The sequence below is a fragment of the Oryctolagus cuniculus genome, chromosome 1 (assembly GCF_051225735.1).
Source record: "Oryctolagus cuniculus isolate XC-2025 breed Fujian yellow rabbit chromosome 1, ASM5122573v1, whole genome shotgun sequence".
Taxonomy (NCBI): domain Eukaryota; kingdom Metazoa; phylum Chordata; class Mammalia; order Lagomorpha; family Leporidae; genus Oryctolagus; species Oryctolagus cuniculus.
In genome coordinates this window covers 162,908,642-162,924,141 of record NC_142867.1, presented here as the reverse complement: position 1 = coordinate 162,924,141, position 15,500 = coordinate 162,908,642, and the positions used below count along the sequence as shown (strand labels likewise).

The following is a 15,500-nucleotide window of genomic DNA, read 5'->3' as shown; positions in this document are numbered from 1 at the left end:
TTAGTGGGCAACTGTATCTCTGACACTTCAGGCTGATACCAAAATCACCCCTCGAAAGATGAAAGCCACACCCTAACTGTGGCTGGAAGGTGAGTCTAGACACCTGACGGCACAAGCTCCGGAAAAGCCCAAGCGGCCACTGCTGTGGGGACCGAAAGGAGATCCCAGGTTCGCCTCAGAGTCCTCCCATATTTATTTCTGCTCCCTTGATATGCACCTCTGCCTTGTCAACCTGGTACAACATGTTTATTTAAGAGAGAATGTTGCCGTGGAGGAGTGCACAAGGCAATAAACAGCTTTTGCAGGCAATTAAATGCAGAAGGGAAATTGAGCTGCTGGTCAGCGGAACCAGCCATTCATCGTGAGTTTGTTCCTGTGTCACAAATGTTATTCCTGTTTCACAACAGGACAGGAATCTCTGATTGGGCCACAAATCTCCACAGGCTGCAGACAGACCGAAAGCGATTAAAGCAGCTCTCAGTGCACAGGGGATTAAATGAAGAGCTTGGGTATTCTGCAATGCTGACCCAGGAGACTCCTCGATTTTTTAAAACATTTACTTATTATTTATTTGAAAGGCAATATGACAGAAAGAGAGGGAGAGACATACAGAGACAAAGAGAAAGAGCCTATCTTCCATCTGATGGTTCACTCCCCAGACGTAAACAACATCTGGGGCTTGGCCAGGTCTGAAGCCAGAAACTCCATTTGGGTGTCCCAAGTAGAGAGTTGGAAGTCAAGTACACGGACCATCATCTGCTGCTTCCTAGCTGCACGGTGCATTAGTGAAAAGCTGTATCAGAGGTGATACTGGAGGCAGGACTCATTCCTAGGCACTCTGATATAGGACATGGGCATCTCAAATGACAGCTTAATCCACTGTGCCACATCTGTCCTGGTCTATTTTCTTAAAAAGAAAAAATGTTTTTGTACTTGGTAGGTACTCAAAGACTATTTATGGTTTGCCTGATTTCATAGGAAGACTTACAGGAAGTTTCACCTCTAACAAAATGTCAATTTGTTTTATTTTGTTTGGTTTGGTTTAGCAAATAATCCAATCCCTCCTCTACTCTACTCATCTCTGTAAAGTCTACCTTTAAACACTATGGTGCTTGCCACTAGAGTCCATGTCTTCTAAAGGAATCAGAAGGCAGCTCTTGGGTGAGAAATATCCATACTGTTCCCCGAACACAGACAGTCAGGTCTGAGCCACAGTCAAGAAAGTAGATGGACTCTCTATCAAAAACAAACAAACAACAAAAAAACACACACGGGGGAGGAGGGAGTAGTGGTTGAGATGCCACATACCTGCATCCCATTTCATAGTGCCTGGGTTTGAATCCCAGCTCTGATCCTCATTTAAGCTTCCTGCTAACGCACACCCTGCAAGGCAGCAGTGACAGCTTAAGTACATGGGTCCCTGCCATCCACGTGGAAGACCTGGACTGTATCCTTAGTCCTCACTTTGGCCTTGCCTTGCCTTGTCTATTGCAGGCATTTGGTGAGTGAACCAGCAGATGCAAGCTCTCTCTCCATTCCTCTGCCCCTCTGCCTTTCAGGTTACAAGCAAATAGAGAAACAAATAAATATTTTTAGAAAGTAGATGGAACACATCCAGCCTCAGATTCTAGCACTTTGGGCTGAGCCTGGGTCAGATTAAAAAAAAAAAAAAAAGAGGAGAAGGGGGAGGAGGAGGAGAAGGGAGGGGAGGAGGGAGGAGGAGGGGAGGGGGGAGGGGGAGAAGAATAAGAGACAGCCAAAAAGCAGGGCAACAACCAAGGGAGATCCTCTGGGACACTGGCACCAGGAGGGGCAAGGCATTGTCCAGAGCACCTCCAAGAAACAAACAAGCAAGGTAAGAGGGAGACCGTGGCAGCCCAGATTCCTGTTCTGGGCACCCCCAGTATAAAGATGAGTCTGGCCGTTCGGGATGTCGGCATCCTGTATCAAAGCACTGATTCAAGTCCCAGCTCTTCTGCTTCCAATCTAGCTACCTGCAATCTGCCTGGGATGTACTTGAGCCCAACTACTTGGTCCCTGCCATCCAAGTGGGAGACCTGGATGGAGTCCCAGGCTCCTGGTTTCAGCCTGGCCCAGCCATGGCTATTCCAAGCATTTGGGGAATGAACCAGCAGATAAAGATGTGTCTCTGACTCTGTCTCTCTGCCTCTCTGACGTTCTGCCTTTCAAATAAAGAATCTTTTCTAAAAAGTGAGCCAACCAATTCCTGTCCTTTCAACATTAACTGAAAAGTATTATTTGTATGTTTTACTATTTAATACTTCTTTAAAACAAATGAATCTTAAAAGAACATTTCACATCATTATATTTTTATCTATGCTTTATATTTTCTATTTCCTAAGTGGATCAAATTTCCCCTTAGTGATAATAACACCATTCCATGTACATTCACAGTCACATGCCATAGTCTTTTCATAATATTTAAAAATGTGCATTGTTTATATCCCATTTTGTTACAAAGGGGACCTGAGATAGCTAACTAAAACTCAGAGGAATAAATGGTGAACAACTAAATAGACCTCAAAAAAAAAAATCAAGGCCCAATGGAAATAATGAGAACTGAAATAAAATCCTCACAGTAAATATCAGCATAGCACTTCTTGGTCGACACAGAAACTCCATGTTTACTTATCATCTCATTTTATTTATCAATCACATTGCCTTACATGTCCATGCAACCACTCCATGAAGACACCCACTATACAGATAAAAAAAAAAAAACCTGAGATTTGGAGGATTAAGTATTTTGCTCAATGTTACCATGTCAAATCACAGTTAGAACTTCCACAGATTTCCAGAGCCAGAACCCATGTTCCTTAACTGTGCGGATACCCTGAATCAACAGACCTGGAGTCCTTCAGATGTGTGCCAGGAAATCCCTTCAGCTCTGGAGCTCACTTTCTCTGCAGCAGAGTAGGGTGGACTAAAACTCTTCAGGCTCTGATCACTGCTGCACTGCCTTTCCCTAGTCATTTTCCAAATTGATGGATTGTATGTACCCTATTTTTAATGTAAGAATTCATTTTCAATAGAACTTTTTTTTTGTACACGTGACAAACAGATCCTAAGTCAGGGCAGGCTTCACATTTATTTATAGGATTAACCCACAGACTCAAAAAAAATGTCAGACACAGAAGACCCGGAGAGGTCACTCGGTGGAGCCCCTCCTCTTAGCATCCTTTTTTGTACACACACACTGCAGGTGTGCCTAAGTCTGCTGTACTGATAATCACATGCATAGAAAACTAGTATGTCCATTCCAGAAGTAACTTCAAAACAGCAGGGAACTCAGCATATGTTAAAATACATGGCTGGGGCCGACACCATGGCACAGTAGGTTAATCCTCTGCCTGAAGCACCAGCATCCCATATGGGCGCCCGTTCTAGTCCTGGCTGCTGTTCTTCTCTGCTATGGCTTGGGAAAGCAAGTGCTTGGGTCCCTGCGCCCACATGGGAGACCCATAAAAAGCTCCTGGCTCCAGAACAGCCCAGCTCTGGTCATTGTGGCCGTTTATGGAGTGAACTAGCAGATGGAAGACCTTTCTCTCTTGTCTCCTCCTCTCATTGTCTATAACTCTACTTCTCAAATAATAAAATCTTTTTTTTTTTTTTAAATACCAATGGCAGAAGCTGTTTATTTCAGGAACCCACAGGGGTTCGATCCTCAGCCACCTGCAGGAACCATGCACTGGCACTGTTTTAGAAATTTCTGCCTACTTTTGATCTCCACAACAGAAGAAAATCATATGACAGTTCCAAGAAGATCGCTAATGGAAAACAAAGGACTTAGGTAGATTTTCTAAGCCTTAAAGAATCAAGAGGGCCTCAGTGCTAGTACTTAACTGACGCTTCAAGTTAAGGTCCACCGGCACAGACTGCTGCACCTTCCCCAGAGGCCTCAGCTCTGAGGGCTCCTGAGAGGCAGGCAGTTTCGGGAGCCCTGAGTTTGTTGCAGACTCAGAGCTAACCAGATTGTGCTGATACGCATGCCTGGGAGCCAGGCGGATAACAGATGCAAACCTCAGCTGCCTCACTCTGGGGGTGTGTGACCTATCCAAGGTAATTCCGGTCTCAAAGTCCTCACCCTGGAAAAGGACAGTGGGAAGATTAGCTGCTCAGTAAATGACACCTCTCATTCCTGATGTTATTATTAACTGCAAAGAATAGCCATCAGCCACAGCAGGAGAAAGGACCTAGAGCTGCAAAATAATGTGTTATACAACAATATATCACAGACAATGACCAGCGAGGAAGTAAGCAGGCTGAAGCTCAGCCCCCTGGGAAAACAAACCCATATATTAGATGATGCCTCAGCATCTCTCCTGAGCTCTGGACAGGGGTGCCTCTCTCTAGCCCAGTAACTTCTAGGGAAGGTGCTGAGCATCAACACTGCATGCCCCTCACAGGGATAAGAGAACCTGCCCACGATTTTTCCTGCCATCCTAGCTAGCATGAAGACAGAGTCAAGCTTCTCTCTCGGCAGAAATGGCTCCCAGGGCACTGCACCTGAAGCAGCTGTCCAATACCAGGCAATGATGCCACCCTACACGCCAATTTCCTCAGGCTGTCCATGTAAACATGGGGCTTGGTAAGTAGGATTCCAATGAGAAAACGCATGGGGAAACATAGGAAAATACGTAGTTTGGAGGATAAAAGCTGAAATCTCAGTGACTTTTAATGTGTCCCAAGAAGTCAGATCCCTAGTAGCAAAAAGATCCCAACACTGGGGTGACTTGAAATATTAACAACTTCCCCACGCCTAGAAAAAAAGGCAGGAGCAAAATGCAACAGAACTGCTCAGAGGAAAATTTCAGTTCATAGTTTTTGAAAAGTGCCTAAAAAAAAAAAAAAAAAAAGAGAAAAGGGCTTAAGAAGGTCAAAGACTTCTTTTTTTTTTTTTTTTTTTTTTTTTTTTTGGACAGGCAGAGTGGATGGACAGTGAGAGAGAGAGACAGAGAGAAAGGTCTTCCTTTGCCGTTGGTTCACCCTCCAATGGCCGCCACGGCCAGTGCACTTCAGCCAGCGCACCGCGCTGATCCGATGGCAGGAGCCAGGTACTTATCCTGGTCTCCTATGGGGTGCAGGGCCCAAGCACTTGGGCCATCCTCCACTGCACTCCCTGGCCACAGCAGAGAGCTGGCCTGGAAGAGGGGCAACCGGGACAGAATCCGGCGCCCCGACCGGGACTAGAACCCGGTGTGCCGGCGCCACAAGGCAGAGATTAGCCTAGTGAGCCGCTGCGCCGGCCGGTCAAAGACTTCTAAAATACACTGAACCCATAAAGCGGAGAGTACAATGATAGGACATGAAAGATGTTGGGTAAAGTAGACAGACACATTTTTAAGATATGTAAGTTCTGGGAATCTAAGTACAGTATGGTGACTGCAAATAATAACACTGGATTATGCACTGGGAATTTGCTAGATAACACATCTGAAGCTTTCTCACAAACCAAATGCTAACCCTGTGAAATCATGGAGAGGGTAAGTAGCTCGACTGTGGTAATCACTGCACAATGCATACATGTCAAATCCTCACAATTAACATTTAAATATGTACAATTCTTATTTCTCAATCACAATTCAATAAAGCTGGGGAAAGGGGGGGACATCAAAGAAGGATTCCCCAATACAGAAATTCCCTAATACATACTTCAGTGTTGCACAGTGTTGGAATCAAATCCCAGCTGAGAAAGCGAGAGCAAGGTAAATTACCCATAATGTGAACAGTTCTCCCATAATACTGACATCTCCTGGGGAGAGGGGGTTTGGACCTGTTGAGCCTATCTTACATGTTCATTGCCCTCAACATACGGACACATGGTAATCCAGCCTCTCAAGGCTTTTTATGCCTAGAATTTGCTGCTAATACACTACATGATGGAAATGGTTACAACCACAAGGCAGAACAGCTCTAGAAAAAGGCTCCTTCCTTGGTAGAGCAAAATGCTTTGTTTTACTCCAACTAGTAAAAGCTTTTAATTGCACACTATTAAAAATATCCAGAGTATCCAAAGATCAATACTCACTCCAAGCAAAAAAATGCTTCCAACTGTGCCAACACTGACTGTGAGCCCTTTCTTCCATGCAATCATATAGATTCTGACATTTTTTCCCTCCCAGAATGAAAATTCATCACAAAGATCACTGCTATCCAGAAGGCTGCACCCAGCATTTTTTTTTATTTATTTATTTTTATTTTTGACAGGCAGAGTGGACAGTGAGAGAGAGAGACAGAGAGAAAGGTCTTCCTTTGCCGTTGGTTCACCTTCCAGTGGCCGCTGCGGCCGGCGTGCTGCAGCCAGCGCACCGCGCTGATCCGATGGCAGGAGCCAGGTACTTATCCTGGTCTCCCATGGGGTGCAGGGCCCAAGCACTTGGGCCATCCTCCACTGCACTCCCTGGCCACAGCAGAGAGCTGGCCTTGAAGAGGGGCACCGGGACAGAACCGGCACCCCGACCGGGACTAGAACCCGGTGTGCCGGCGCCGCAAGGCGGAGGATTAGCCTAGTGAGCTGCGGCGCCGGCCCAGCACCCAGCATTTTCTAAGCTGCTCAGCACGTGATGGACAAGGTGGGAGGCAGAGAGGCCTCATCCAGTAAGCTACCTGTCGACCTGACACTGGCCAGCTGGGTACTCATCCACAATGACATTGAAAAAATGAGTAAAATTGGAAAGAGAAAGCAAATTCATGCACATTTCTTCACAACTCCTTGTAGCCAACCCTTGGGGCTAAAACAGCATGAGTGGCAAAGCGAACAATTTTCTAAATATTTTTCACACTATGCCTAGGCATGTGCTGAATTGGGCATGCTCGTGTGTGTACACATGTAAATCTGTATGTGTATATGTGATCCCCGTGAGTATGCATGTGCAGGTGCATCATGTGGTTCTGACATACCCAGCTCACTCTTAGGGTAGTATCCTACCTGCCACTGGTTTCCAGTCTGACCAGGCACGTAAGGTGCTGGGAGGCTCCGAAGGGTGTTCTTCACTGGGGATCCCCCGAGGGGACTTCCCACCTCCCCAGAAGAAGAATCGGCAGCCAGGGCCATGGAGTACTGCGGGTAGTTGTACAGATTGTTGTAGTACGGGAACAGAGATGGCTGGTAAAAGCTGCTGTAGTAGGTGGAGTCTGAAACCAGGTCAGGTGTGTTCTCCACGTGCCCTCTGCTGGTGACAGCAGGAATATCCTGGATGACCATACGCCCCTCTACAAAGGAAAGAAGAAAAAGAAAATGACAACATGTTATTAACGCGGGGGCTCAGAAATCTCTACCTTTGTATCCTGGCAGTGTCACCTTTCTTCTCAAGGTCTGTAGATCAAGGTACCTGATCTGTCGCTTCTGCAGGCAAAATACAGGTGGGTTTCCATGGCTGTCAGCACTCTGGGGACACAGCTCAAAGACTCACGCTGATTTCTATCTATTTATTTATTTGAAAAGTGGAGAGACAGAGAGAGAGAGACATCTTCCATCCACTGGTTCACTCCTCAAATGGCCACAAGAGCCAGGGTTGGACCAAGCCAAAGCCAGGAGCCAGCAACTGTACCAGGGTATCTCACATATGTGGCAGGGGCACAAGCACTCTGGGCCATCATCTGCTGCTTTCCCAGATACGTTACCAGGGAGTTGGAACGGAAGCAGAACAGCTAGGACTCAAATTTGTGCTGATTATGGGACGTGGCTGGCTTAATTTGCTGCACCATAACGCAGGCCCCATATGTTGGCTACTTTCACCGAGAACATCAAAAATACTTAAGGGGCAAATTTAACTAGAAAAAAAAGCACAGCAGTGTGATTTCTATCTAGAAATACTCATCACTATACAAGAAACTGGAGATCCAATGTAGTGAACATGACCACATGTTCTTATGACAAAGTTAATTGTATACATTTTAGGGGTGGGTGTTTGTCTCAGCAGTTAAGCTACCTCTTGGGACCCATATCACAGTGCCTGGGCTCAAGTTCCAACCTGCTAAAAAGCAGACAGCAGATGATGGCTCAAGTACTTATGTTCCTGCCACCCTTGTGGGAGACCCAGATTGAGTTCCTGACCCCTGGCCGTGGCCTGGGCCAGCCCTGGCTATTGTGGGTACCTGGGAGGTCAACCAGTAGATGGTAACTCTCCCTCTCTAACTTTCAAATAAATTTAAAATTTTATAAAATTGACTGGATAAACTTTCAATAAAGTAAAAATAGTCCAGCATCCAAACTATGGCAGCCACAGGGATATGTGAGAAGTCAAGGCAAGATGTTAAGAGTTTAAACAGGGCCGGCGCCGCGGCTCACTAGGCTAATCCTCCGCCTAGCAGCGCCGGCACACCGGGTTCTAGTCCCGGTTGGGGCGCCGGATTCTGTCCTGGTTGCCCCTCTTCCAGGCCAGCTCTCTGCTGTGGCCAGGGAGTGCAGTGGAGGATGGCCCAGGTGCTTGGGCCCTGCACCCCATGGGAGACCAGGAAAAGCACCTGGTTCCTGGCTCCTGCCATCGGATCAGCGCGGTGCGCCGGCCGCAGCATGCCGGCCGCAGCGGCCATTGGAGGGTGAACCAACGGCAAAGGAAGACCTTTCTCTCTGTCTCTCTCTCTCACTGTCCACTCTGCCTGTCAAAAAAAAAAAAAAAAGAGTTTAAACAAACATTGTTTCCTTAACTTCCTTCTAGAGCTGATACTGTATCCTTCAGAAGTCTGGACAATGCTATGGACCAGGGTAGATAAAGTTCTCCCAAAGGTCAGTTAGTAACTATTTTGGGTTTTATACACCATTCAGTCACTGTTACTACCTGATTGTACTGGCAATAAAACTTTATTCACCCAAAGAGGCAACCCTGGCTTAGCTCAAAGTCTAGCTCAGTAACCCCTGGTGTCATCTTTAAACGTTGTGAATTCCAGTAAATGACGGAACAAATTCCTACATCACCTATCCAATGAGCATCTATCAAACAAGCTTCTACGCGTCGCTCCAGTGCCTCCAAGGGGCTCTGAAGTGTCATCCAGCCCACAGAGAGTCTGTGGGTGGGAAATGGTGGGATTACCGGTATTATTACCACCAGTTATCATGGGCTTATGAGAAACACTTGTGAAATATTGAAATTCAGAGCAAGGAAAGGTAGCTTGCAGCTTAAGAAAGAATTAAGGAGATCTTCATAGGGTAAAACAATGCATTTGAGCTACACCTTCAAAGAGCAGGAAATAGATGGAAAACAAGAAGAAAGGATGGGGAAAAAGGCAGCAAGGACAAAGGCATGGAAGGTGAGGGGAAGTCTGGAGTAATGGGCAGGGCAGGCAGGTGAAACAACTAGGCGCCAAGCAGGGCAAGTGCTGTGGGGCAGGTGGCTTGGAGCCAGGGGGGAGTCTCGCCAGGCTGGTTGGACTCTGGGATCTAGCTGCCCCACTGAGGACTTCTCAGCGAGGGGCTTACAGTGTCACGGAGCTGTGCTTGGGGAGATTCAGCTCACAGAAATATGTAGGACAGAGGGAGGGCGAGCCCAGAGGCAATGAGAACAGCTGGAGAACCACTCAGGTAGCTCAGGAGGCCTCACTCAGGGGGCTGCAAATATTAGAGGCAGTGGGTTTCACGGACACGTGAGGGACGCAACTCAACAGAATAGAGGGCTGATGGGATTTCAGGACAAAGATAAAGCAGGCAGGCAAAGAGCAGCAGCTTGGGTGCAGCTGAAGAGAGGGGCTGGGAGGTGCTGTTATCAGAGGAAAGAGAGCCAAGGCCGAACTCCTGGAGAACAGAGGACACGATGTCAGAGGCCCAAAAGGATCTCGGAACAGGCAGGCTGTGGTGTGTCAACTATTACAAGATCAAGAAATCAGTCCTGGGCAAGACTGAAGACAACCTGGTCTTTAGGGCCTCATGGTTTCAGCATTGGGGACAGGGCCCCTTAAAGTCTACCCTCCAAAAGCAAGATTCTTCTTTTTTTTTTAATATTTATTTTATTTATTTGAAAGATAGAGTAACAGAGAGAGGTAGAGCCAGAGGGAAAGAGTAGTCTTCCATTCTGCTGGTTCACTCCCCAAATGACTGCAACGGCCAGAGCTGAGTTGATCTGAAGCCAAGAGACAGGAGCTTCTTCCAGGTCTTTCATGTGGGTGCAGGGGCCCAAGGACTCGGGCCATCTTCTACTGCTTTCCCAGGCCACAGCACAGAGCTGGATCAGAAGAGGAGCAGCTGGGACTCGAACCGCCACCCATATGGGATGCTGCAGGCTGGGGCTTTAACCTGCTACGCCACAGGATCAGCCCCATAAAAAGCAAGATTCTTAAAAAAATAAATACAGGGGCTGGTGTTGTGGTGCAGCAGGTTAAGCCACTGCCTGCAACGCCAGCATCCTAGTTCAAGTCCTAGCTGTTCCTCTTCTGATCCAGCTCCCTATCAATGGACCTAGGAAAGCAGTGGAAGATGGCCAAGTGCTTGGGTTTCTGTCACCCATGTAAAAGACCTGGATGGAGTTCCAAGCTCCTAGCTTCAGCCTGGTTCAGTCCTAGATGTTTTGGCCATTTGGGGTGTGAACCAGCAGATGGAAAATCTGTCTATCCCTCTCTCTCTGTGTAACTGTCTTTCAAATATATGCATAACTTTCAAATATATACATAAACTAACCTAGGAAAGGGAAGGGGGAGAGAGGGGAGGGAAGGGAAGGAAAGGAAAGGAAAAAGGAAAAGGGGAAAAAAAGAAGGCAGCAGACACAGAATTAAGTAGCAACCCACGAATCCAGCCTTCTAATATCAGGGCACAGCACAGGTTGCTGAGGTTCTGCTGCATGACCTTAGTTAGACCCTTTAATTAGGCCTCAGTTTATCTAGCCACAAAATTATGGCAGCAATAACTCTCAAGGTAACAAGAGAATGACTTCAATAAACTGCACAGTAAACCTCAAATAAAACACTATGTCAGGTCAAAGCAATGATTTGTTTTGCTACAGCGGCCTGTAATTAGTTAACATCACCATCACTTTTCCATTTACCCATATTTTATTTCCTACTTCAAGTTATAATGAGCCTTAAGAACAAAATGAGATATATGTTTGAAAAAAGTTCCATTTAAACCGGTATTTAAATAGCACAACTATTTGAGCTTTGCAAGAGCAGATCCCCACAGATTTTATACTCTTAAAAATGGTTAAGCAATTTTAAAAGTAAGTCTTTAAGAAGCACTGTATAAACCAGCAAGTCTATCCTTTAAAGCTCCAAACTGAACTGTTAAGAAAAAAAAAGATTTATTTATTTACTTCCAAGAGTTACACAGAAAGAGAAGGAGAGGCAGAGAGAGAGAGAGAGAGAGAGAGAGGTCTTCTATCCACTGGTTCACTCTGCAACTGGCCACAATAGCCAGAGCTGCACTGATCCGAAGCCAGGAGCCAAGAGACAGGAGCTTCTTCCAGGTCTCCAACATGGGTGCAGGTTCCCAAGGACTTGGGCCATCTTCTACTGCTTTCCCAGACCATAGCAGAGAGCTGGATTGGAAGTGGAACAGCTGGAACTCAAACCAGCACCCATATGGGATGCCGGCACTGTAGCTGGCGGCCTTATCCACTATGCCACAGCATCGGCCCCACTCCAAACTAAACTTTTTTTGTCACTGAAACCAGCTTTGTGACTCCCAGCCTCGCTCTGCACCCTACTGGCACATGGAGATTCCCCAAGGTAGAAATCAACACCCATAGAACTACAGATGTCTAACCCAGGTCTCAGCAAGTGCGGTCCTCAAATCAGCAGCAGCAGCATCACCTGGGAGTCTGCAGAAACACAAATTCCGGGACCTTCTAAGTGAGACATTCTATGGGTGGGACCCAGGATTCTGGATCTAAATAAGCTCTCAGCAAATTCCGAGGTTGAGACCCATTAGAGCCAAATCAACTGCTGCCCACATCAACCCTAAAGATACGTGATACTGATATACCCCTGGACTGCATTACAGAGCTGGCCTGAGTACAGGAAATGAGTATACAACGTGTTCTGTGTAAAGAAGTTGAGCTCCTACCTAAACTTCTGCAGAGCTCAGACCACAAGCTGTGTGTGCTGTCTGCTGTGGACAAACCATTCTGATTTCCAAGGCATGCAGCCAGCTTTCTTCATTTATTCTAAACCCAAACACTGAGTTCACCTATTCAAGTGCTTATTTCATTTCACCAATACATATTAAGCACTCACTATTTGCCAGACACTTGACTGCCTGCAACACTACAGAGTCAAACATTACTGTTCCTCACAAGCTTTCTAGACAATTCGAAGGAGGAAATTAAAAATTCACTTATTTTCCACTTTATCGTGTATATTTTACTCAGCTCATTAGTGGTCATTAGTTAGTTAGGCACAAAGGATCACTTTAAATGCTTCACTTCTTAAAAATTTACAATCTACTTGGACAATGAGGCATAGACTGAAAAATACACAGAGCAATCATCTTAGCATCACAATGACAGTGTCATCAAAGGCCCCCACTGAGTGGTTAGCTAGGATGGAGGTTACTGAGAAAGAGGGCGGGGAAATACTCAGGAGGAGATTAAGATAAAATCACGAAGGAAGGAGAGAACAAGACATGTTGTTCCAGGGACAGGGACCAGATGGGCCTGGCAGGGGTGCAGTATTCACACAAGGGACAACAGAGTGAGAATGTCTTGGGGTCTGTTAAGGCAGGCCCTGAATATTAACATCAGACCCTAAAGTTTTGGTTTCCCCTCCATGGAATCAAGGAAGATTTGCAGAGCCAGGCAGTGACATGGAAATGCTTAGCAAGATTCATCTACTCCAAGCCCAAGTGATGAGTCTGGATTCCAAGGAGGCATGAGAGCAGATGAGGCTCTGTAAATACTCCAGGCAAGAAAAGATCATCAGGAGCCTGGAAGCTGTGGAAGAAAGAATCTCATGAAAACCGCTGGCATGGCAGGTGTTCTATAAATTCCCTCAAACAACTAAGACACACTGTAAACACCTCTGGTCCAAGACCCAGGAACTACCCAGCTTCCCTCTTGATCACTGTTCAGTGCTCAGTGATCTGGCCTGAGAGAGAACACCCAGCTCCTTGCCCAGGCTGAGGATGACTAAAAAGGGTATGAGCAGAGTCTGCCCTCTCCCAGCCTCTGCAGTAGCAGGGATGGGGCAGAGTTCCCCAAGGAAGTCATGCCAGACACCCTAGGAACAGGCAAGAAACATGAAATTGTAAGTCAACAAATTCAGAAACCAGCTACACAAAATCTGAAATATGTATGTATGCTTTATGTATTTCCATTCATGTGGTTTCCACGTTTGTGGGTACAATGAATCCAGCTCAAAAATAATGAGGAAAAAAAACACTGTCTAGATATGGGCATCTGACCCATTGGTGAGGATGCTGGTTAAGACATCCCTGTCCCACACCGGATTACATGGGTTCAACACCATTTCCAACTGCTGATTCCAGCTTCCTGTGAATGTGTACATGGGAGGGAGCAGATGATGACTCAAGCAGTCAGATCCCTGCCACTCAAGTGGAAACCTGGACTGGGTTCCTGGAGGCAGCATCAACCTGGCCCAGCCTCCAGCCGTTGCAGGCATTTGGGAAGTGAATCAGCAGATAGGAGATCTCTTTCTCTTTCTGAGTTTCTCTGCCTCTCAAATAATAACTTGTTGAAAGATAAATTCATTAAAAACTTCATACTGTATGTATAACAACTTATTTCTTCTCATTGTTCCCTAAACGATACAATATAATTACTATTTGCATAGCATTTGCATTGTAGTAGGTATCAGAAATAATCTAAAGAGGTTTTAAAGTATGCAGGAGACCGCGTGGGAGACCAGGAGGAAGCACCTGGCTCCTGGCTTCGGATTGGCACAGGGCGCTGGCCGCAGCAGCCACGGAAAGGAAGACCTTTCTTTCTGTCTCTCTCTCTCTCTCTCACTGTCTAACTCTGCCTGTCAAATAAATAAATAAATAAAGTATGTAGGAGAATGTGTGTAAGTTTTTACCCAAACACTAGAGCCTTTTTATAAAATGGACTTGAGCCCTGTGAATTTTGGTATCCACAGAGGGTCCTGTAACCAACCCCCCTCAGACACCAAGAAATGATTGTATACATTTTCAAAACGTTGTTTTGGGGCTGGTATTGTGGCATAGTGGATAAAGCCTCTGCCTGTGATGCTGCATCCCATACAGGCACCGGTTTCTGTCCCAGCTACTCCACTTCCAAACCAGCTTCCTGGTAACATGCCTGGAGTGCAGTGGAAGATGGCCCACGTGTTTGAGCCCCTGCTACCCACATGGGAGACCTGGATGAGTCTCCTGGCTCCTGGCTTCTGCCTGGCTCTGCCTGGTGATTGTGGCCATCTAGGAAGTGAGCCATGGATGGAATACCCCCCTCTAACTCTAAAATAAATAAATCAATCTTTTTAAAAAAACTGTCTTCCACATACAAACTATCAATAAGCTACTCCTGACCATCCCTATTCTGAATCATGAACAAGTCAAGTGCAGGGACTGTAAAGGCAAGCTGAATATACCAATAGTTTATGAGGTCTCTTTTTTATTTTTTTAAATTTTTTAATTAATTAATTAATTTTTTGACAGGCAGAGTGGACACTGAGAGAGAGAGAAACAGAGAGAAACAGAGAGAAAGGTCTTCCTTTTTGCCGTTGGTTCACCCTCCAATGGCCGCCACAGCTGGCGCACTGCGGCCAGCGCATCGCGCTGATCTGAAGCCAGGAGCCAGGTGCTTCTCCTGGTCTCCCATTCAGGTGCAGGGCCCAAGCACTTGGGCCATCCTCCACTGCACTCCTGGGCCACAGCAGAGAGCTGGCCTGGAAGAGGGGCAACCAGGACAGAATCCGGTGCTCCGACCGGAAATAGAACCTGGTGTGCCGGCGCCGCAAGGCGGAGGATTAGCCTATTGAGCCATGGCGCCGGCCAGTTTATGAGGTCTTTTGGTCTGAATGTGATCTCTTGCTGGTCTCCAAGTCCCATGGTGCACTGTGACAGGGACTTTTAAACTGCATGGCCCATACGACTGAGAACAGAGACCACAGATGTAGCCGGAAAGGAAACATTGAATTTGAAATTGCTTAATTTGCTTAAATTGCTTAATTAAATTCTGAAAATGCTTAAGCTGGTCTCACTCCAGTTTTGTTTGTAAGATAAACACTGGCTAAGATTGCTTAGCAATGATATTAATAACAGAGAACACAACAGCACTGTTCCCAAAAGAACATAGTAGCTTTCTTAACCTGGGGTCCCTTATAGAATCATCAGCCTTAGGCCCTCTGCCAAGACACAAATGGAAACAGGAAGTTTTCAATGTTGTTACCAGCACATCCTTCTACTTTGTGAGTTCAGCAAGAAAGATGAGCAGGACTGGATTCAACAGCTAAGGTGGCAGGGCCTGGAGAAGTCTGTTACGTGGAAAAATGACCAACAGCAATTGTGCCACAGACCATACCAGAGCTCACTCTCTCAGCCTCTCGTGTATCTGCAGAGACCACCTGCAGACACCATCACT

The 15,500-nt window shown here is 46.3% G+C and overlaps 1 protein-coding gene across 2 annotated transcripts in view; it reads right to left on the bottom strand.

Annotated features, from left to right (window-relative positions):
• DMRT1 (doublesex and mab-3 related transcription factor 1) overlaps window positions 1–15,500 on the bottom strand; it is a 117,989-nt gene that overhangs the window by 65,012 nt on the left and 37,477 nt on the right. For both annotated transcript variants that reach the window (XM_017341623.4, XM_002708188.5), the window contains exon 3: window positions 6,950–7,233. In XM_017341623.4, the coding sequence (XP_017197112.1) occupies window positions 6,950–7,233 (284 nt within the window). The remainder of the gene's footprint in view (window positions 1–6,949; window positions 7,234–15,500) is intronic.